Raw genomic sequence first — 24,230 nt, forward strand, 5'->3', positions numbered from 1 at the left:
AACACTGACTGCCTCTAAATGCACACAAGTTTCTAACACTTCAACTGCCAGAGAAATTTAAAATTCCATTGTCCCAGACTGAACTGGTGCCCTATTAACAGTGCAACAGGCAACAACAAAGAGATGGATTCAGCTCCAGGTCAGGAAATCTAAATGTATGTACCCAAAAATGGCTACATAGCTTCTTACATATGCACCTGATGCCTGACCTCTCAGTATAATAAAAACACAGTTGACGAAAACTGCATCAACTCTTCTTGCAAAGAAGAGGCCTAATGGCAGTTCAAATGAATTATTTCTAGGGTTCTATTGACTAAAATAGAAAGTTACTAAAAATCTAAATAGCTGTTCATAAGGCATAAATCACCTATCTTCTAGAAAACAGTTCAAGCAAGGAAATACTGCTTTCATCCCACATATTTCAAATTTAGGTTAATATATATTCCCCAAAGTAAAAAACAGAGGGAAAAATACCAGAGGCATACATTACCTGAACACTGAAGCTGAGAGAGGATCTGTCCTCCTTCAAAATGGTGACTTGTCATCTTCAGATTAGGTTTGATACAGCGAATAAAGCTGGACCCCTATGACCAAAGCAAGAAGTTAGCAAAATCTACACATTTTTAAAACTCCTGAAATAGCACATAATGATTTCAGACTTGGGGGGGGGGAGGGAGGGGTGGAAGATACAAAATAATAGTATTTTAAAAGAGAAATGCTGACATTATCATAGAATCATAGAATGTTAAAGGGCTGGAAAGGGCCTTAAAGACAATCAAGTCACAGCCCCATTCTTTTTTCTCTCATATATCAGTTCTGCACTGTAACCTTGGTCTTGATATAACTGATATCAATGCTCAAGCTATTAATTGCATCCTCAATTTTGTTGAATTTTCACTCAACTATTCTCCTTAACATGTATACAATCTATGATTTATGACTCTAGATTCTACTACCCTCATTATATTCTACAGTCACAGCACTAAAGTGCCTCAGTCTTCTACAGTTCACATCAGCGAACAAATGCTCATTACGGGGCTCAGGTTCTTTGACCATCTGTGCATTTACAGCCTATCAAAAAAGCAAAATGAAAAAATGTATTTTTAATGGCTTTGTGGAATTTGGAAACAGTAATTAATGATAAATTACTTCTTAAATAAATTACTTCTAAGTAGTATTTCTAAATTTTCTGCAAATTAGTCATCAATGATAACCAATGCACAGAAAGAAGTAAAAGTGACAAAAAAGGAGATCGCAGCACAGACAGATTTCATATTGCTTATTCAAATTGTTTAACTTTCATTCTACAACTTTTTTGAAGGTGGTGGGTTTTCCTTTTTCAAGTAACTCAATAACCATCACATGCACAGCAAGATGTTCCCAAAGTGCTATGTAGCTGCAAATTCCAAAGCAATTACTAATTACATTTATTGCAAGCCATAATATTGAGATAATCTATTTTGCCTTACATCAGAAAACTGTGAACCCACATCTGTATATATACTTACAGTACTGTGAAGCTTCTCAAGAAGCAAATTTAACTGAGTCTGTAAAAGAAAACAGGTATTTCAAGAGCCTTACCATGGCAAGTACAGAAATATACACACCAAATAGAGGTACAGCATTACTGCATGCATGTTCATTGTTAGTGAGACAGAACTGATAAACCAAACATTAATGAAATCATGCAAGTGTGCATGAATGGCCCTGAGGAAATTGATTGTATTTAATTGTACAATACTGCATGGACTGGTCACTTACTACAACACAGTTATCAAAAAAACATGCACGTCCCTTTGGAGAAATAAAAAATAATGACTATGTAATAAAATTATTTTAAAAACTGAGACCAATTAGCAATCATTTAAAAAAAAACCACTGAAAAATCGTGAAATCCCAAATTTACTCTATAACAAGCATTATTTGTATGTTAAATAATTAACACAGAAAATATATTCTCAGGGTTTTCTAGTGGGTTTTTTTGAAGCTAAGTCAACATTTATCTGCAATGATGTATTTTTATTTCCAAGCTTCCAACTTTTTTTAATTCTCTATTGATGACAAAAAAACTACAATTTTAAAATTACACTTACTGAGGTTGCATTTAAATGTACTGTGATGAGGAAAGACTGCAATATTATTTGGAATCAAGTCTTCAGGATAACCAGAGACTTAAGGCTATCAGAGAAAACAAATTAGAATTGCTATTGGAATTGGTAGGGACCTAAAATATTCCAAAACCACATCAGGAAAATGGCAATATTTTTACTTTAGAGATGTGTCTGTTTTGCCACATAGATTACTGCTGGGCCAGCCTTTATAGTTTACTAGCAAGCTTGAAGTATACAGACTGCAGCAATACAAAATTCAGTATGTCCTAATATATTCATTTTCAGCACTGGAAGCAAAATTCAAAGGATCTGACTTTTGACTAATTTTTTTTAGCCAGATCTTTCCATTACCTTGAATCCAAGAAACAAGATTTGTATGGGTAGTGTGCATCACCTACAGCTGCCAGTTGTCCTTCTGGTAGATAAAATTGGTTTGGGATTTTTCAACTTAACATGGATATGGTTAGAAATAGTGCCACAAGAAGCATGACAAACACTAATAACCTCCTGCTCAGTTCTCACTTACACATACTCTTTATATTTCAGCTTGATCATAACACTTATGTTTTCTTAAATTCAAAACACTTAAGTTTGCACTGGACAGACTAATTTCCATCAACAAAATACATTTCTGCTTGAGGAAAAATACCCCTTCCTTATACTCTGTGATTTGACAAGAAATAAGCCAGAGCTATTGTCAGGTGAGTTTCTCCAACAAAATGTTTCTCCAACAAAATGTGTATATGAGCAAAGCATATCGCTAAAACAGCTGCTCTTTGAGTTGTCACAATTTAAGTCATCATTAGCATACAGTAAAATCATTTCAAATAATCTTGAAGAGATCTGATGATTAATCATTATTTTCTCAACTGATTTATGACAATTAATTTTAATTAGTTATAAGGAAGGGATGTGTGAAGGATTTCATAAATAGAAGTCCCTGCAACATCATCTAATAATTGATATAATTAAAAGAATTTCTAATTTCAGTAGTTCAGAAAACTGACTTACAAATTAATGTACTAAGAATTCTTATTCTTAAAGAGATGAAATATCTAGTAAGATAAAAGACCTTATTTTGATGTCATCTGAAGTGAAATTTTCAAGGCTATTAGTGTTCATCAGCATCACATGCTGTGTCTGGGAAGGTAACACTAAATGAATTATTGGAAGTAACACATACATTCAAATGCCATTAAACTTGAAAACATTGAAAGAATTATAGATTGATGGGCCAGATCCAAAGAGGACATTAATTGTTCTAGGTGGAGGGGTGAACACCAAAGTTCAAAGGGAAATCCCAAAAAGTTCCCCACTCCATTGCTGCTTAACTTTAAAAATGCCTCCCTTCTAATTCACCTCTCCTTGGACAGTGGTATAATGCACAAGTCCGTATCACCTGAACATGGGGTGCTAAACTCAAGAGAAATTGAAAATTCAGATGGAAGGAAGTGGAAACTATCTCAAAAGATCCCCCAGTTGATGTCATCTAAAAAATTGTTGATCCTAGCTTCACTTACAGCAGACTCATGGCTGCAAGGTTTCCTCAGGCCATGGCTTACCTGTATGCAATTTTTCAGTCTACCTGATGATCATGTATTTTATATTAAACCAATTGCTACAGTTTAATTCAACAACCACTACAGAATAGGGAGGAGTTAAAAAGAATCATCAGAGCAAAACTCAAGAGAGCAGTCTGCCCAATTCCCAGTTAAATGCCAAAACCACTACCTTGCAAGTCAGGCTCCGTCTCCTACTCTTCCTGGCCCCATTAAAATTTTATTTCTGGCTACCTAACCAAACAACTCCAGAAGGGTGTAACAAGAACACCCTTTGTCAGACTGACCAATAACTTGGCACTCACTACAGGAATAAAATAGCCATAGAACACTGAATACAGTATAGACCTGAAGCAGAATACTATTGCTATAAAAAGCAAGAGTGCTGCTACCATATCCTTCCTGTTCTTCAGCCCCTGCATCTTTAGAAAACAGTTCCAAATGATAGCCACAAGATATGATTATGCAAGAAGGAATTTATCTTGCAATCCTGATTCAGTACTTAACCTTAATACAGAGCAGAAATGAAGAAACACTCTTCTGCTACTGGTAGTGTCTCACTCTACATGAAGGCCTTTGGATTATCTGAAACACCTGTGTTCCCCAGGGACTGTGTAAAGAGTCCAGCTGGGAACATGAGGTGGGTTTTTGGTTGCCCTAGGTAAGGTAGCACACCAAAACTGTTTCAGCACTTGACCTGAAGGCATACAAATCCTTCATTGGATCTGGCCCAAACGTGTTGAAAAGAGCTCCTGCTGAAATTGCTGCAGCTCTACCAACTGTAAATCCATGAGATTGAAAAATTTACCTGCAGCCCACGATGTGCCTGCTTTTCCTCTCTTAATTCCCCTATTGTTCTCTTTCTAGCCATCCTGAGCTGGAATAGTCCAGCTAAAATAAAACTGCTGAATGAGAAAAGGATGCAGAAAACATTTGCAGAAGACAAGGTTTGAAGGTCAGCTTTATGACATCAGAAGAAAGGAGAAAATGAGAAGCATCAGATTTAGGTATTGAGAAAGGAAACATTCAGCACAATGAATATCTTCCTGTGTAAGCCATGACTATGTATATATTTCAGAAAAGGAAAAACAGTGGTTAGGTTAGGTATTGAATTTTGAGAGTTTGGCCAACTGCAGTGAATCAATACATCTTCTAGAAGGCACAATTATAATAGGATGGAAGAACACATTTTGTCACTCTAGAACTTCCTAAAGTCCACAGAATCCAAATTTAAATCTCAAAACCTTTTGAATAAGGACTTCCATGTGTCTTTGCAAAATTCTGACTTAAAAATCACTGTATAATCTCTGTAAGGACTATTGTGAAAGATTGCTATGCATTTCTGTCAAAACTATGTAGATTGAATATAACAGTTTCTTATAATTCAACAGAAGAAAACCATCTATTTAACCAAATTTTCTTCTGAATCTCAAGGTACTGCTAGTTCTCCCAACCTTACATTCTACTTACTTCAAGTAACTGAAAACTGGCATAGGTTTCAAGAAGATAAGACTCTTTGCTATACAGTGTTACCTTGAATTTGTTTCCCACGCTGATGAAACTGAGTTTCCCAGCTTTTTGTTTGGGATCCTTGTTGTTGTTAGTGCTAGCTTCAAACAACTGTCGAACAAACTTGTCCTTGGATTCACATATAAGAGATTGAAGGGACATATGCAAAGCATCATTGTTTTTTTCCACAAATTGCATCTGAAGAGACAACCCAAGAGATAAAATCACATTTGTTTTACTGTCCAAGTTACTTTAGTCTAATGAGAAAACTAAAGGAAACTAAGTTACATACTTAATTCAAAAATCAGCAAGAACATGTGGGGCAAATATTCATATATTATTTCAAACAACTTTTCAAGTGGATACACAAAATGCCAGAGAGAAAAGACATTCTTAAATTTGAAGGGTGTTGTTGGAATTATGAAACCGAAGAAAGGTTTGGTGCCTTCCATTTCCAGCACTCAGCACATCATCAGCACCTGGGAATTCGGAGAAGCTTAATTCCTCACTGCTTGTAATACACTTAAGACCTGTTGTGAAATGGGAATTAACATGCATACTTTAATTGGTACATTTACACAGTTTGGAAAATGAAATGAAAACAGGTTATTTTAGTAGTACTATGACTATTTATGGATACTTGATTTAATAAAACATATTGTCCCTTCCTACAAACTTTATATATATGGTTTATTTGAATTGGATCACTAACTTTGAGAACTTAGGAACAACACATTCCATTGAAAGTTGGAGATCAATACACCAGTATCCAATTTCACATTAATAAAATTCTCAAGAGCTTTTGGTGCAACTTAATAGAGACTTTGGTATTAATGAACAGAAGAGGCCAAGACTACTTTGAAGAAAATGCCAATTTGCCAGATATCCCATAAAAGGGCCTTAATGGTGATAAGAATCAAAGCAAAAACACAGGCCTGCAAAGGTTACTTCAGCCATGAAGAGACAAGACAGGAATATGGATGCAGGCAAATACACGTCCTCACCCCAAATCAGACTCTGAGAACTGCCAGAAGTGCAGTGAGGGAAAAAAACACCAACCAAATAATGGAAGTACTACAAGGCAGCTGTTGTCCAAAAGTTTTAAGGCCCAAGCTCAGAAAGTCCCTCTGAGGGAGAGGATAAGTCAAGCATATTAACAGTTTCTGGACCTCATAGATCTGATTAGCTCTGACAGCAGAGTTTATGTGATCAAATCTGTCTTGTCTGCTCCTGAAGACACTTTAAGGCATTATTAGTGTATCATGATGAGGTACACAGTTAAAAATAGAGCACCTGGAACAAATAAAAATTGGCTCCAATTTTACTGGAATTCCAATTTCATTTATTATTTTGGTATCTACTCTGAGCAACCTCAGAAAAATCATGCAGGTAACACCTTCACCTACCTTATTTGTAAAATGATCTACAGAACGCATCAATTTCAAAACAGCATAGCAATTATTATTATTATTGGGAGTATTTTGAAGTAAATGAAGACAAACCCTTCAAGTAAATTTTTTCAATTGACAAAAAAACCCCAACTTTGGAAGTAGCTTCCTTCATACATGCTGGACTTATACAGACCAGAATAACAAACCTTTATGGATCTTCATTTTATTTTAAACTCTTGTTTTTGAAAATTGATGGTCTAGATACTGGCTTCAGGTCCTACAATGTTTTTGTACAATAAGTAATAGTCAAAAAAGCACAAGAATCTGGAACGTATTTTGAGGGTAGCAATTTCAGGTATTTTGTATTTTTACACAAATGAATCCATTGCCAGTAGAAATGGAAAATACGAAGTATGACAGGGACTGTGTACAAGGATAATCATGCTTCCAAAGAGGTACTCTTCAGTCTAACAATACTTTTATTTCACATCATTTATTTTGCTCCCCAGGATTTTAACACCTTTTGATGCAAGATTTGCAGTAGATTGTGAAACAATACATATAATATTGACACCATTACCTATAGATTTGAAACAAACGTTTACACAAAACATATGACACTAGAACTGGCTGTAACCTGAAAAGTTAAAAGGAACTGTCAAATACTCAAAAATTTTGTTTCAAAGTTAAGACTCATCAACTTTTGAACTTCTTTTCTAATCAAAGGAAATTTTGTCATTTAAGCTATATACGCTGAAACAATATAAATGTTCCACAAAACACAATAAAAATAGTGTTCCATAGGTAAAATTACCGTCTCGTAGCATACTGCTCCTGCAAAGTGTCGGATAATAAAGCCTTCATCATCTCTGATATTTCTGTGAACAGCCAATTTAGACTTTCTAGGAATCTGGAATTAAGAAGTTGAATTACAAAGAAGTATTACAATGGAGACTAAGAAATAGTTTTTCCTTAGAACACCACCATGATCTGCCAGGAACACTAGGTGTTAAAAATCATATTTCCTGTAAGTACAAGTGTGATGATCATCACCATTCCTGTCCAAACCATGATATTCCAAAAACCTAATTTCAAACTCTTTCACACTCTTAAATACATTGCATTCAAAATACAAGTCACCAGGATTGCTAATGCCAGCCAGTTGATTTTGGTTTTCTCTTTAATCAACACTTTCTGTATCATTCATTTGACAGCTGATGAATAGCCTTGTTATATGAATAGGATTAGACAGAAGCTTAAGATATGGCTTTAGATGGTATCTCTTAATAGGCAAGAACCCAGCTGATCACACACATACCACCAAAATGTTTCATTGCACAGCAATTCAGGCAAGCAGGAGTAAATGGAAACTTAATGAAAGGCAAATGGATGACAGTTTTGGTAAATGGATGATAAAGGATGGCTTCCTCTGCTTGCATTTTTTCAGCATTTTTTTAATATCAACAGAATTCATGTATATAAATTGCAACAATTTGCATGAATCTTCCACACAATGCTGTATGTTAAAAACTAAACAAAAACATTTTCCTAGTATGATTCCTATTTTCATCTCTGAAGTGCTTGCTAGACACTAGACATGAGTCGAATGTTCTCCAAAGCAAGCAATTTTTGAAAAGAACAACAAAATAACTCATCTGATAGGAAATAATCTAAATTAAAATATGTTTTTACTTCCTTTTCATGCTTCACATGCTAACAAACTTCAAATGTAAGTGAAGAATATGGCTTTAGTTTCAGCAGGATATTAGAATTGTTTGAAGCCTTCAGTGAACTTTTCATCAAATTTAATAACCAAACTTGTCCTTAACAAAGAGGTACAGATTGTGCAGACTGGGTGGTATGAGATTTCTTACGAAAGGTTTTCATTAAATTGAAGTGTTACTATCAACTGTTCCAAGAACTGTTTGATTAAAGCAAGACAGACAACAAAAATAAACCTACTGAGAGCCTGAAATGGTCCTTGTGTTTTTGATGCACAACTGAAGTAAAATGCTGGTCACTTGGTTGGGGAAGACGATTTTCTTCATCCAGAATATCCAGTACACCTACTAATTTTGCTTCAATCAAATCTATTAATTAAAAATACATATATTTACAAAAATTGAATAGATCAACTGGTATCAGAACTAAACATTACACATCTAAATGCTGCTGATCTGATTCTGTATAAAAGTACTTAGGGAAAGCCATTAAACAAAATACAAGAAATCATGGCGAATTAATTCTATATATCTTAATTGGTATGTACAGGATACCCATCAAACCTACAAGTTCTAACTCTAACTTGTGGGACATGGGAGAAGAAGATCAGGAAGCAATTGTTTGATTTTAACTCTTGGTCTCAAGCTGAAATTAGTCATCCAAAAGGTGCCTAAGTCTCCCCACAGTATGATCATAGGTCTTTATGCGATGATTGCCTTGATTGCTGAGGGAGTTTTTTAAGGTTTTCATCCACATTTCACCACATGTCAAAACAAAAAGGTTAATATTTCCATTTGATAATGTGATCAAGTGAGAAACAGAAATTTGTTTTAGGAAAGGCAGACCAGATTTGAGCATACAGTGGTGGTTTCACAACTTAAAACAAGTGCATTGCCTTGACCTCTCACATACATATACTGAAGCCCTTGAAAGCTGGCACAGAAATTCACGCTATTGATACTATTAGACACAAACTCACAGTTTTGCAACGTTTTTCCATTACCTGTGTAACTGTTCTTGTAAGAGCAATTTTTACTACATACTTTTTTTCCTGTGGAAAGGATGAAACTGCTAATGCTTGTACTGCAGCAATGCCTATGAACTCTTAAGATTGTGAATTGAATGAGGCTATATATAAAACCATATAATTACTAGTGCTACGCATATTTTGCCTCTTGCGCTTGAAGTTTTTTTCCCCATGACACTAACAAAAAGCTTTAAAATTCAAGAAGTACATACCTATACAGTCCTGATTATCTACATAACGAACTTCATTAACCCCCAGGCCTTCCTTCTGGTAAAGTTCTTGTTCCTGAAGTTAAAAAAAAGTAATTGAAAAGAGAAAACACCAGTCTCAATTTCTTTTTTTACTGATCAAAAAAGAAATAGTTTTTTTTTAATACACATGAAGTAAGTTTAAAAAATATAACATGAATCAACACACATTTGAGAATCTCCTTACACAGCTTAATATAGTCCAACTTTATCACCTTAATGGTAAGCCTGTTCAATTAAATATTCCCGTTACATATTAGCGATTATCCAATCTCTGGATACCTCATTTTAATGAGCGGTTAAAAATGAAGAAAAAAATATTGTTGGTTTTCAAAATTCCCTATTCTTTTCTGACACAACCAGATATCACACAGAATGTCAACTGATTTTTTTTTTTAATTCAAACATAATGTGTAATCTTATGAAAAGCAGTGCTACTTTAAGTATCCCTTCAGCAAAAACAAAAGAAATTCCTCAAATATAACAGTAAATATATCATACCTCTTTCAGAATTCTTTCATTAAAAAATTGCTGCAGTTTTTCATTACAGTAGTTTATACAGAATTGTTCGAAACTGTTGTGTTCAAAGTACTCTGAAAGACAGAAGTTAAACTTTCATGATAAAAGAGTGTTCCAGGAGTTTATATTAAATAGTAAACAAGAGAAGCTTCACAGTGCTATTATTTAAAGATGTGTTCAGATCCATAGCCATTTCTTTCAGTAAAATGAAATCTTTTACAGATTTCCAAGTTGTACACAAGATACCTAAAAATACTGCAGCAAATGATATTTCTAAGACAAATGACAGACAGCTGGCAGCAAACCAAAGCAAGATGCCATCATACAGTGAAATTGTACCAATATATCTTCAGGCATCTATGTTACAACAGGCTGGCACAGGATATCATAGCTCTGAAGACCTGAAAACCAAAGACTGTTTGCCTGGACAACCTTAGCAGGACTAGAGCACACCACAAAACATGCCCTATTTTGAATTTCAGTGAGCCAAAGACAGCAAAATCTTTACAGGAACCACCAACACCAAAAGGAAAACCCTCCCACTCTTCATTACAGAATTTATAATTGAATCTTTGATGGGAAAAAGTGACAACTAGAAATTATTTTAAGTATACTTACCAAAACCAGCTATATCTAGAACTCCAATGAAGAAAGAAGAAGTTTCAAATGGAAAACACTGGTTTACCCTTTTCACTACATGATCAAACAGATGACTATACACTGTTTTAGCCAAGGCATCACGAGCATTGTTTGCTTGTTCCACTTTCAAGGGTACCCTAAAAAAGCAAAATACAGATCTTATCTTTCAGAATTCCTTACTGTTAAATGCTGAGATTAGACTCTAAACTTAAAAACAGCCTTTCCAATACTGTAAATTAGGACCTAAAAAAACCCCCCTGATCTCTAGGCCAAGGTATGAAACATTCTTGCCAAGTTAGACTATCTTACCTGTAAAACAAGAATAATGTTTTGTTACCATCAGTAGACATGAGATTCAGATGCTTTCGTAATTGTTTACTAGATAATTAGAAACTCTATTGACAATCCTCATCTACAAAATATATTTCAACTATTTTTTTATGACTTGTTTTGTTAGAATAAAGCCTATAGTTTAGTTTTTGCTCTGACATTTTTTCCGCTCCTCACCCCACTGCACCAGTGAGGAGGCTGAGGGTGAACAAGAAGCTGAGAGGGGACACAGCCGGGACAGCTGAACCCAACTGACCAAAGGGACATTATGTATCATATGGCATCATGCTCAGCAATAAAAGTTGGAAGAAGAAGAAGGAAACGGGAATGATGTTAAGAATTTGAAATTTTGTCTTCCCAAGTAACCATTACACTTGATGAAGCTCTGCTATCCTGGGGAGCTGAACACCGACCTTCCAGTGGGAAGTGGAGAATGAATTCCTGGTTTTGCTTTGCCTGCACATGCAGCTTTTGCTTTACCTGTCAAACTGTCTTTATCTCAACACACAAGTTTTCTCACTTTTACCCTTCCAATTTTTTTCCCCATCCTACTGGCAGGGAGTAAGCAAGTGGCTTTGTGGGGTTGAGTTGCCAGCTGGGGTTAAACCACAGCAACAGCTTACACACAGTGCATCATTTCCGTCACTTCCCAGAACTCATAAGCACTAAACTAACTAATATTTTTTTTATTTATTTCTTCAAGGATAATACTTTTGATGCAGAATCATTAGAGTGATGGAGATCACTTTCTACTGTGACTGGTAAGGCACAGAACCAGAGACTCCATTCCCAAAGGATACTTGCAGCTACATAATATTAGATAGTAATTAGCTTTAACACACAATCTCGTCTTCCACTAAGTATCTATCTTATCTTAAGGTAATGAGTACTGACAGAAATCTTAGCTTATAAATAGAAGGAAGGTACCTTTGCATTCTGTTCTGATACGTTTAAGAGATCAGAATACTAATTCCTACGTCAGCTGCAGAGCTATTACATAATACAATACATAAAAATCTTTTATGTTTTTCACTTACTTTTTTAAACAACATGACAAATAGTTGTACTGCTAGAGCATGTATTTACAAAATGGTCCTGGTTTTCAAAATAGCAAATTCTGCCATTATTAAGTACAATTCTGAAGACTGCACAAACCCTTCTTGTTAAATTTCATAGTATGCAGCAAACACACATGGAGAGAAAATGTAACTCTGAAACGCATTTTGCCCAACTGAAAATTCAGAACCACAAAATAATGCTAAAAATGCACTGAGACAGTAGATACGCAAGAGCCCTATCACAGAACTGACATTCAGAACAAGTAACTTTCTTCTCACAAACTTGTTTTCCCTCAGCTCTTCCTTTTCTTTGGTATGCACAAAGAAAAATGAATCTCTTTTTCTCCTCTTGTTTCTTGCCTGAACATGAAAAGATAAATTGTCCTTCCTCCATTTCACCTTCTTCTACTCTCCTCCATGTATCAGCTACTTGAATGGAATAAAGAAAAATTTTTCCGAATTCTAAGCACTTTGTTAAGGCTGCAAGAAAAACCCTTGTTGGTCCTCATGCCAACTGCTTCAGCAAGGTTTCCATTGATCTAGAGTCTGAGACCTAGCCACTGATGGGCTAGATTTAGCCTGTGGATAAGTCCATGCAGTTCCCAAATATATTCCAGAACAAATAAACTTCAATTAGAAATATGTATAATTTGCCCATGATTGACAACAACTGAGGGAGAGAGAGCAGGTGAAGCAGTATCCATCAATTACTGTCACCCAATATGATTACTGATTCATAAATGAAGTAGCCTGGATGAAATAAGCCCACTTAGTTAAATACTCCACTTAATTAAAGAATCTAACCAGCACATTTGTAATTTGAGAAAAACTTAAGTTCAAAAAAATGCAGAGAAGTATTTTTTGAAAAATCTTTTCCAACTGAGGCTTCAGTAGCACACTAAAAAAACTGCATTTTGGTAGAAAATGCACTGCAGAAGAAGCTGGAGGACCTGAAATGATACAAGTTAATTTTTTCACCCTGTAAAATAATTTAGTTTGTGATGATGGAGTCCTCTCTGAAAGTCTTGTTGGAAAGGAAGAAACTGAGCAAGAGAATAGCACAGTAGCACATTTACAGTCTAGGAGAAGCACCAGATTTTGAATCCTAACACATTACTTCTCTCTGTAAACACACTTCACATGGATGGCAAAAACATAATCCAACAAGGTAATTATTATGGGGTTTTGGGAGACAAGGACAGATAGACATAGTGCAGCCAAGTCCCCCTGGCAATTCACTGCACATGAGTATTTAATAAAATTCAGAGAGATTGCATTCAGCATCACCCTCCTACTGTTCCTTGTTGGCTCCACTGTGCCCAGCAGAACAAAGCCTTTGTTATACTCTGAGCACAGTGATTTCAGCCGAGCTATTTATTCACGGTGACCTATTAGGACTCACATGATCTACTTGCACACAAAAGGTCCCTAAGAAAGAGAGAGAAATGACTAGCTCTTTGGGTTGCTGGAACAAAATAAAACAATGTACTTGTCAAAACTCTAATACTGATAGCAGTCAAGTAGTTTCTAAACCACACTACCATAGAAAAAGTGGTGTCTATTTAACCAGTATCTAAAACAGTCCAATCCACTTTCCTTGTACATGCAGTAAGTCACAGGAGAAGATGATATTGGTGTATTTATTAGAGTATGTTTGCTCTTAGATGCACAAGTTTTGAAAATGCTAGCAAAAGAGGCTTAATGCAATCATTGAGATATTGTAAGGAGTCTGCTGAACTCATTTTTGACACCCCCAAAATGAAACACTGGGGAAAAATAAGATCTGCTGGCACAAAAACATAGCTTCTTGTGTTTGCAGACTTTTGAAACTGCAAACTGCTAATAACACCGCAGGCTTATCAGGATAAATATGCTGATCAGAAAATCTTTACAGTTTTAATCCAAAGTAAACTACAAGCTGTAACAAAAATTAAGAAACCTTCTTTGACGGTTTCACTTGAGAAGTGGTGACAGGGCGTGCCTTATAATGGTGGTAGCTTGATATGTCCCACCAATCACTCTCAAAAGGAAACTATACAGACAAGCTTTATCTATGTGTTGTATGTGCAACAGCCAAAACTAATCTGTTCTCAGAGGCTAAATCAGCAGTTCACTGAGAGCATTTCCAGTGGGGTGTCATCTGAATCTGACATGGACACAATTTCTTCTAAGCCCTTTTGTTTCCATTTAATGCTTTCACTTAAAAGGAATGTGAAATTAAGGGTATTCTCAAAACTGGGCTAATAATACTGAATTAAGAAAGCAGAAAGTCTTGGCAGCAAGATTAGCATACAAAATTATTTTCAAAAATTCATAATGTAAAAATCCACATGATATATCTCAGTAAAGGAGAGTGGGTGGTGGTAAGCTGAAGAGAATTAAAAAATACAAATGGAAGATGGAGAATAACCAGGTAAGCAGTAAGTCAACAGAAAGATCAGCAATTATTGTGCATCACAACCTGAATTAAGTAAAAAATGTTACTGACTTTCAAAATCTCAATGCTCATATTGCCATGCATTACTATGAGTACCATCTGTACTGTATAATGTGTAATTTTCAACTCTAATGTTATCCACAATACTGATAAAGGTGGTCCTGGATGAATATATCAAGGATTTTGCTGTCAATTTAGACATGGTCTGGAAAAGAGCAAATAGTAAAAACTCGGTCAATATTTTTCACTGGAAACACTTTTTCCTGCAAGACCAACATTTTCCTACACATAAAGGTTGTAATGAAGGGAAAAAATTACTTGTAACTCTCCATATCATCTGATAAGGCAGCAAGATGATAATTACCCAAAGCCCTCAATTTCTAGTAACTGGTGGGAGAGAGAGAGGAGGAATTTACACTGGGCAGGGAGAGAAGAAGAATTTACTCTCCAGAAATGGACTTTTGAATACGCTATTAAGAGGTCTAGATCTTGAGCTTTTAACTGAAGGCAGAATAACACATCACCCTCCCCCCAACACTACTTACCATTTGTCACTGCATTAGAACTTTTTCCATAATAATAATTTCCGTAATAAATTTCCAAAGACAAAATATGCAAGGAATGTAAATAAACCACATTAATACAGATAATTAGGCGTTTCATATACTAAACTTCTGGTGTAATGTGAATAAAGTATTTCCAATTCACTAAAATCTGATTGTTTCCATAAGTCAACAAAAACCACACGTGTATTCTTCCAAAAAGTGAACGTTCATGAGCTTCCTAACTAAAAGTTTGATACGTTTAGCTGAACACAGCTCCAAACTGCTTAGTCCAAGTTCAGTTTTTAATGTGGTGTTTCTTTGAACTCCAGAGTATACTCAACATAGAAAACGAGATGTTAAAATACACAGTTCATTTGCAGACAACTTGGTTAGCACCCCTGACAGCTTGTATGCTAGGATCAATCTCAGCAAGAGAAAATTTGTGGTGGAAGCTAGAGGTTTTTCATAAATAAAAGGTAACTGTACTGTCATTTTCATAAAAAACTCAGTCTTGCAAGAGTCATAAATTTCATGGTATTGAAATGTTATCACTGGTACCATGTTTATACATGTTCTTTGCCATTATTCCTTCTCCATGTGCATACAGAAAGAAATCACTATCCTGCTCCTGTGCCTAGGAAGTTACCTTGATAACAGCAAAAAAAAAGAAACCAAAAAAACCAAACCAAACCACCAAGCCAAACAAAATAACACACTTTCTAACAATGTTTTTGGGAAACATTATTAACATTGCAGTCAAGATTACATGGGTGTTTACCAAAACCAGAAAAAAGCAGCACATTCCTGGATTACCATCTGCATCAGTGTTTTTAAAGTTGAAACTTGATTTCAGAAGAACTAGATGTAACTAACACAAGAACACTGATCACTGAGACATTAAGAAGGGTGGATATACTACCCTCTAATTAAAGCATCCCAGCCCTAATTATTGCAGGGCAGCACTCACGGGAGCACTGTGCAGCCCTCATGACAAAGATTCAAGTGTCTTCTGAAAGACTTTAGGACCGCATTAACATTCCTTGATACAACGTATCTGTTACATCTTTTAGCATATCAAATTTGCTGTGTAGTCTGTGGATTTAACTGGCTGACTGCTATACTTACTTTGGCCACACAGCGTACTCACTGACACATGAGAGATTTTATACAACGCAGGAGTTACTTATTCAAAGTGACTAGCACTGTAAGCCTGCTCGCCTTCGGCACGCTCTGATTTCTGTAGGACCATGGGGGCGTACTTGTGCTTCGTAGCCCATTAAAGGAAGCGCTTTAGACAGCTGCGCTTGGCCCGAGTGCACCTCAGTTCACCTGCAGCTGGTTACGCGGGGGGGGCCGACTGGGCCGGTGGGTAAGACGGGGCAGCGCAGGAGGCCCCTCACACCCCGCTCCCTCACGCCCCGGCTCCCTCACGCCCCCGGTTCCCTCACGCCCCCGGCTCCCTCACGCCCCGGCCCCGGTGCCGTCACTCACTTGATGACCGTGCCCTTGGCGCCCCCTGCCGTGGTGAGCATGACGCGCGAGGTGAGGCTCCCGCGCAGGTCGTCCTCGTCCAGGCCCAGCAGGGCCGCGCAGCGCTCCAGCGCCGCCTGGCTCCGCGCGCGCGGCGTGCAGCCCCCTGCGGACACACACCGTCAGCATCGGCCTTGAGGGAATCAACCGTCTGCCTCTGGAAATTACTTCCGACCCGTTAAGTGGGAAGAGTCAGTTCTCAAAACCCCTCAAGGAAACCCCTCAAAACAAACACAAAAATAACAGCCCGCCCAAAAAACATGCATGAAATTCCGTATTTCTAGAACATTTTCCAGGCTGTTCAAAAATCATCCTGCTTGTAGGGAAGAACTATCCCAAAATGCATAAGTGCTAAGCCTTACAAACTAACTCTAGTGACTTAAAACTTTTGAACTTAGATGTTCCTGTAATCCTTCAGGCTTCCTTGCTATGCAGCAGAAGTGCCTGCTAGGGCAGACTCCTGGCACTTGGATTTTTCAGATAAGGCTCTGTACATGTCGCAGGCAAGCAGCCAAGGGGTGCACTCCCTGCTGCTCTGCACCTGCCTCGGCGCCTGGGCTAAGCCAGCAGAAATCTCCAACTGGAACACCACCTGCTTTAGTAAAATCTAGCATTTATTTACATGTATTTCCTCCTGTTCACAGTAGAGCAGCAACAGAACTTTAGAGGGTCTCTGGTAAGACACTGCCTGGAACAGTTCGAATGCACACCCTGTGTGAAGACACACAAGGTGAGGGAAGAACAAAACCTGTATTTGCAATTTAGAAATTCAATACATTCATTTACATTTTAGAAGTTCATTTACATTTTAGAAATTCAAAAATTTATTCCAGAAAAACATATGTCTGAATTGCAGTATTTAGAGGATGTAACTTTTCTGGTGACCTTCCCTCTTCTAAACCCTGACTTTCCTCACCATCAGTGGTTCCCACTCTTCTTGTTCATTTGCCTCCCCAGACTGCCTCTCCACTCACAGTTGTGCCTTTTTCACTGTTCCACTTTATCAATGCCTAAGTCACAGCTCACAAAAGGCCCAAACAGGGAAGCTCTGTGGGAAGCTTACTGCTGAATTACATGAAGCTACTACCCTTCTCTACACCTGCATCTTCCCAGATTCATTCACATTAATCATGTTCATTTCAGTCATCTTCATGAAGATGGCAACAGCATAAACTGACACTGGGGAGGTTCTGATTTGATCTACATAGTACAGAGATCTAAAAATAAAAAAAAAGAAGAAAAAGCCCACCTATGTGCCAACCCTAAGCTACCCAGTCTGAATTCAGCACTGGCCCTGCTTTGACCAGGACACATGGGACTAGAGCCCTCCCATGATCCCTTCTGAACAGAATGTTTTGTACACTTCTGTGCTGATTCTGTACTTGGGGTCAGAAGCTAGTGAACCTGTAAGGTTAGTACTCATTTAATTCATTTAATTCAGAACACCTTTTAAAATGTTCTTTGGTCTGCTCTTCCAAACAACTGCACCAACAACTATACATACTTGAAGTAGGACCAAGAGGAACCAATTTCACTCTATCTTGCAACTCAAGATAGACCTACATACTTATGTTTTCTACTATAGTTGTATTTGTAGCACATCCAGACCCAGAGGAACTAGTCCTTCAGGAATATACAGACAGCAGTTCTCAATTTAGAGAGGCTGATTTCAGTAGTAAGGTAAGAAGGACAATTTCCAACACATTAACTCTCCTTCATCAACCTTCATGCACATTCTGCAATTAAGTCCCAACTACACTTGTACTACTTCATCTTGTGAGTAACGTCTTAAAATTAGGAAGTTATATTTACCTAAGTTTTTGCTTTAACTTTTTTTCCTCACATCTCAAAATACTAACATGATGTTATTTTTGGAAACCAAAGGACATAACGCCTTTCCCTACAGATAGAGTTGCTAATTTCTAATTTCAAGGTATTTTCATGACATTATACAGAAGTTGGACTTTAAAGCTATAATTAAAACACAAGAATTGTTTTGAGACACAAAATGGCTCTTTTCTTTATATCCAACTTTTCACTGAACAAGTTCTTGAACAATTTCAGTGAAAGCCTATTTGCTTGCAGAGCTTGTAAAGTGCAACTTTAAAACAAACAGGTAAACTTGACTTTGAAATGGGGGTGAATTAAGATTGAATTACCCGTGAACACAAAGAAGCTTTCTAAAGCAGTAGTTCACATGAATAGGAAATATCTCTAATCAAGAGGCATTTTCAGTATTTTTACAAAAAACAATTTATATTTCATCCAACCTGAAGTACTCCCAGCTTCCTCAAAATCGATATTTCCAAGGTGAAGTACACCGGCCACTACTCTAAAAAGATCAAGTTTTTCTTCATCATCCAGTCCAATCTTTTTCATTGCTGTGCACATTCTGTTGAAATCTCCATGATCATCTAACAGTGGATCCTTCAAAGAACCTTCTTTAAGATACTATAAAACAAGAAAAACCAAAAATTCTATGTAAGTGCTGCAAAGTAAATGTAAGCAAATATTTCCAGCCAAGAATAAGTCATAACAAAAAGCATACAAAAGCATGCCAAACTAAGTAGAGATTCGAGCTCTTCATACAATATAGGCTTCGCAAGAACCTTAGTTTATTTTAAATTGTTGATACTTGGAAGCATGATCTTCAAACTTAAATTTCAAAGCAAGCTTCAAACTATATTCAGAAAGCAGAAGCTAGAGAGAATGTGACTGCTAAGGACAGGGGAATATGAGATACTGAGCAAGGGAAAGGAAGACTTTGGCTAAGGGAGCTATCAGAGCATTTAATACAAAGAAGTCCTTCTAGCCCCAAGCAGCTGAAAGAAGATGGAGGTCCTTGCAGTAGGATGACAGAATGGCAGGCCACGGGAAAGGAGTATAGGATAAATAGAGGACAGTTATCCCTATTCTAAACAGACTTATTTAGAGAAATATACTTGTTAGCTTTTGCTAGTAATTAAGAAACAGAAAAGTTGTTTGCAGTGCTGTACAGGTTAGAAGAATACTGGCTGTGTTCTGAAATACCAATTTTAACATTTTGCTGGTTTTTCTAATTTAAATATATTGAAAGCTATTTTAGCTATAAACCAGTTTAAATAGTAGAAAGTAACACATCTGCATGCAATCAGGAAACTATATGAACATGCACAAACTGAGCTATGTTTTTACACTTATTTTTAAATGTTTTACATTAAAGAGAATAATTAACTAAATAGCCTTGTTAATGTCAAATAAGCTAACATGATTTTTATCAAAACAAAGCACCACATGCATCTGAAAAATTCACTTCACACAACATGTAGGCACATCAATAACATTAAACTACATGTTAATTATGTAAAATGATCACCTCATCTTCCTGATAAGGAAAACACAAAAATAATTGAAGTATTAATTGACTATTCCAGCTATTTTTATTCAAACAAACTTAATATTTTTTATAAAATGACAGAGCAAATACTAAATTTCCAATTTAAAAACCTGCACAAGGCAATCTATTTCCTGTTTAAATGGCTATGCTTGGTTTAAATATAATTTAAATTTGATCCTTTATTGAGCATTCAAAGGGATATGGCAGTTATGTACAAGTATTATGGTCTCATATGTTCTGCTACTTCATGTCTTATATATGTTTTCAGAACTATACTCTCAGTATGTTTTAATTTAGACGAACACTGATTTCAAATCAAGTCTTCTCTTATTTCAAGTCCATTAGGAGACAAGTTTTATGACAGAACACCCACCTGTAAATCACATCAATAACAGAAGATTGCACAGGTTCATCTTCCAGTAGCAAAAATAAGTGAATGTTGATATTCTATGTCTACTCGCTACAATTCTACATTAAAGGCAAATTGGGTAAACTGAGGCAAAATTCCCCAATGCTAGCCTATATGCTTGACAAGAATTAAGTATCTACCAGCTTTCTGCCTCACAGTGATGTCAAATAAATATTTTTGTATCTCACTCTCCACCAGCCCTGATTATAGAAAATAGCCTACATTTAACAACAGTCAGGATTACATCCTCAGTGTTACAATAATACAACCACTAGAAATCCAGGGGTAAACCTGACAACGTTGATTTGAGCAAATGAAGTATCTACACAGTCTCTCATGGTTGAGCACGAGCTTCAAGACAGTTATGAAAGAGATAGCATGGCCACTTGATGGAAAGAGGCTCTTGAGTAAAGTTATTTTTGTATTTTTGTCAGATATGTATGCAGCCTACCCTGCTATTGAATCACAAATATGGATTTGATTAATATTTGAAATAGCTTCCAGCTACACAAATGTGAATTTCATACTTTAAGTATGAGTAGATGAAAATTTTATTATTAGAGAACAGAGTAGAGTTTAATTAAGTGTTTTAACAACTTCCAATTCATATATACTATTAATTCAGAACAAATTCTTTAGTATCCTCATGTGAACAGCTCAAAGGTCTAAGTGCTAACAAATTCTGGTAATTCAAGTTCTAAAAAATGTAAAGAGAGATGGAGCAAGAAGATACAAATGTTTTGAAGCTTCAGACTCTCATCCAGGAAATGCCATGCTCTGGCATAAATAGCAGTTAATAGCAACGGGAAACAAAAACGTTTAAAATGTACCAAGGAGAATATAGTCAATGGCTAGAAGTGAGGTTGCACTAGTGATTTAGAGAACAGTTTGGAGGATCATTTCAAAGCTCCAGGTAGTAAAAACAGCTCCAGAAAAAAACATTGCTTCTGACCTATTCCTACCAGCAGTTAAGATTTTAAAAAAGAAAATTACAAAACGTCTTAGATTTTCGTTTTCCACAGAAGACAAGCTGCATCATTAAGTGTTACATTATTGTAAGAATGAAGAGGAAACCATTTTATATACACTGTTCCATTTGGGATTTTATGATGCATGTTAAAATGTATTTCTAGGACTGAACTCCAAAGCAGAGTTCTGAATACAGCAGTTTTGGGAGTACCCTTTCAGACCTATAAAGATGTGTAAAATGAACATTTCATTCCACACTGTAAAATTCTAATCACTTTCAACTCTATCTCTATTATTACTTAATAATAGAAAGTAACTGACGATAAAAACATACCTCAGGACTCTTGCGATTTTGCAAAATCTGCTTGTCTGTTTCTTTGTTGGCAAAGAATCTGGTACAGCCTCGATTTAAGTACTGTAACAATAAAAAAGTGGAAAAGCATACTTAAAGACAGAAGTAAGGAAAACATATGCTTTTATTTAAGGCTTGCCTTACATAGCTTGATTTAAGCATTTGATACAAACAACATGGTAAGTGCTCATAACTCATTTCTTGAAAACATATTTATTTACATCTACAAAATTAAAGAACTGCAACAGTACCAAACTTCTGTTGAAAGTTTCTTGATTTTGAGAACTAAAATACTTATTGACGCAATGAGATATTAAGTTACACAATATTTTCTTAATTTTTGATTCTATTAAACCTATTCAAGGAGTCCAGGATTACAGAAAAGACAACCAAAATTAGGAACCAAAAGAATTAATTTTCTGGCCTACGTGTAATATGAAACTACTTATTTTTCCTCAGCAGTGAAGTATTTCTATAAGTAGTAAGAGAGATAGTGTATAAAAAAGCCTGAAGAATATTTAAAGCTTATAGCATGGTCTAAGCAGAAGCCTTATTTAGAATCTGGCTTCTGATAGCCACCTCATGTTGTATAGTAATCTCAGATTTACTGTTCAGTAAACCAGACTGAATTTAGATTTAAATAATTACTGTTGCTTTCAGCAAAATGGGATTGCCAGCTTTTTTCTTTCTGATTTGTTCAGCTAATGTAAGAACTCTGTCCAAAAGCTTGGACAGAGCCCTTTGTCTGAAGGAAGTGAACTGATTCTTTGCTCTTTGACTGAACAAAGATGTTTTCTAATAGGTGAACACAGACAATTCTACTCTCTGATTAAAATTTACATGCAAAATTCTAAAACCCCAAAATATTCTTCAAAGCATTTCTAACAGCAGAAGAAAACTTGGTGATAAATTTAATATTAAAACAAAGTGACAACTGTTTAAAGTTAGCTTGGTGTTTAACAAAGTACTGAAGTTTTCTTTATCAGCCAATAAGAATGCAAATCACAGCGTATTTCAAACACAATATATCCCTGTATTACAGCATTAGTAACACAATCCCAGGAACTGGGGATGGGAAGGGAAAAAGGTCATACTTTTCAAAAATAAAGTGTGGAAACTTATCTGACAGGCTAAGAATGTGAACCAGTATGGTATTCAATAATAACCTAGTAGAAGACATTTAATCACAAGATAATGGCTTTCATTTGAAAGCGAAAACCTTGAGTAAATTTATATATTAAATCAGGGAGAAATTATATTTTTAAAGAACACATATACACAGTTTCAGGTTATCATATAGTACATCTAAATACCATTGTACTTGAGTTTTGCTTTTTATGGTTTGATTTTTTTTTTCCGTGAAGTACAACACCCCATTATAACTTCAATAACCCAAACATAAGGCAATCTGACTTCTCTTCCTGAAATTTAGATGTGAAAGAAATTCAGCTTCTCATCCCCATCAACTATACTCCAGGTACAGAATTACAGATTTACTGTGCAGCTTTACTTTCATAGCCATGTGGTTCAGTCCAAGGCACAAAGACCTACAAGGTTCAGCACAGGGTTACCTCATGACCTTGAATTTCTGAAAACCTCTGCAGGGCAACCTAAAACACGAGCGCCCAAGACTGCCGGCTTTCATGTGGGTGTGCTGGAGAATGGGTGAGTAAGAAACCTGCAGAACTGCAGGACTATTTGCATAATCCTTGGCAAGTAAATTCTCACTTCCCCAGGGAACCTGCAGGGGAAGGATGAACCAATATAGAGGTAATGGCCATCAGTGCTGCTGAAATCCAGAGGACAGGTCAGGCAGTGCAGCCAATGCAGTGTCTTGGTTTACATGCCCACAGCAATGTGTCCCTATGCCACAATGGCCAAATGTATGGGGAGGAAGATTCCAAGGGACCACTTAAGTCAAAGGGAAGCAAGCCCATGGGGTGAAGAGAATTAAGTTATCCTTTATCTTTTAATAATATTTTGCTTCTGTGAAAAACAAAGCAAAACAAAAAGACCTTAAATTGGAGACGGTCCTATTTCCAACAAAGTGTACTTAAGAGAAACCAGGCTTGAGTCTTAGAACTCAAACTGGCCCTAATTTGGACTTTGATTTGATAAGCTAAAAGGCACAATACAAGGGGCACAATAAAGCCAATGCAAAACTAACTTAAGGGATGAGTTTTTCTAAATAACCAATTTTAGAGTATGAGGTTTTTTTATGAATATCTTTCTTGTAAAAAAACCTAGTATTGATAGGAAAATACTGATCAATCATCAAACCTTACCTCGTATAATAAATATCACAATCTATTATCAGAAGCTTGAAAGATGGCATTTCTATGAATTCTGAACCAGACAGACATGCAGTCAACAAAATGTGGTAAAAAAAAAAAGTGACACAAGTGTGCTTATTCAGAACCATTCAGAAACAGCAAATGAGAATAAAGAACACAAAAAAAAAATCTTGACAAAAGAAATGCAAATTTAGGAGGAAAATTG

At 36.2% G+C, this 24,230-nt stretch overlaps 1 protein-coding gene across 4 annotated transcripts in view; it reads right to left on the reverse strand.

Moving 5' to 3' along the window:
- MYO6 (myosin VI) overlaps positions 1-24,230 on the reverse strand; it is a 105,409-nt gene that overhangs the window by 28,821 nt on the left and 52,358 nt on the right. For all 4 annotated transcript variants that reach the window (XM_039567850.1, XM_039567853.1, XM_039567852.1 and 1 more), the window contains exons 10-20: positions 21,714-21,794; positions 18,896-19,076; positions 16,587-16,731; positions 10,705-10,862; positions 10,069-10,160; positions 9,532-9,604; positions 8,533-8,660; positions 7,385-7,480; positions 5,204-5,377; positions 1,509-1,547; positions 491-584 (exon numbers count right to left, since the gene is read on the reverse strand). In XM_039567850.1, coding sequence (XP_039423784.1) covers positions 491-584; positions 1,509-1,547; positions 5,204-5,377; positions 7,385-7,480; positions 8,533-8,660; positions 9,532-9,604; positions 10,069-10,160; positions 10,705-10,862; positions 16,587-16,731; positions 18,896-19,076; positions 21,714-21,794 — 1,261 coding nt within the window. The remainder of the gene's footprint in view (positions 1-490; positions 585-1,508; positions 1,548-5,203; positions 5,378-7,384; positions 7,481-8,532; positions 8,661-9,531; positions 9,605-10,068; positions 10,161-10,704; positions 10,863-16,586; positions 16,732-18,895; positions 19,077-21,713; positions 21,795-24,230) is intronic.

This window comes from Corvus cornix, chromosome 3, assembly GCF_000738735.6.
Source record: "Corvus cornix cornix isolate S_Up_H32 chromosome 3, ASM73873v5, whole genome shotgun sequence".
In the NCBI taxonomy this organism is placed as follows: Eukaryota; Metazoa; Chordata; class Aves; order Passeriformes; family Corvidae; genus Corvus; species Corvus cornix.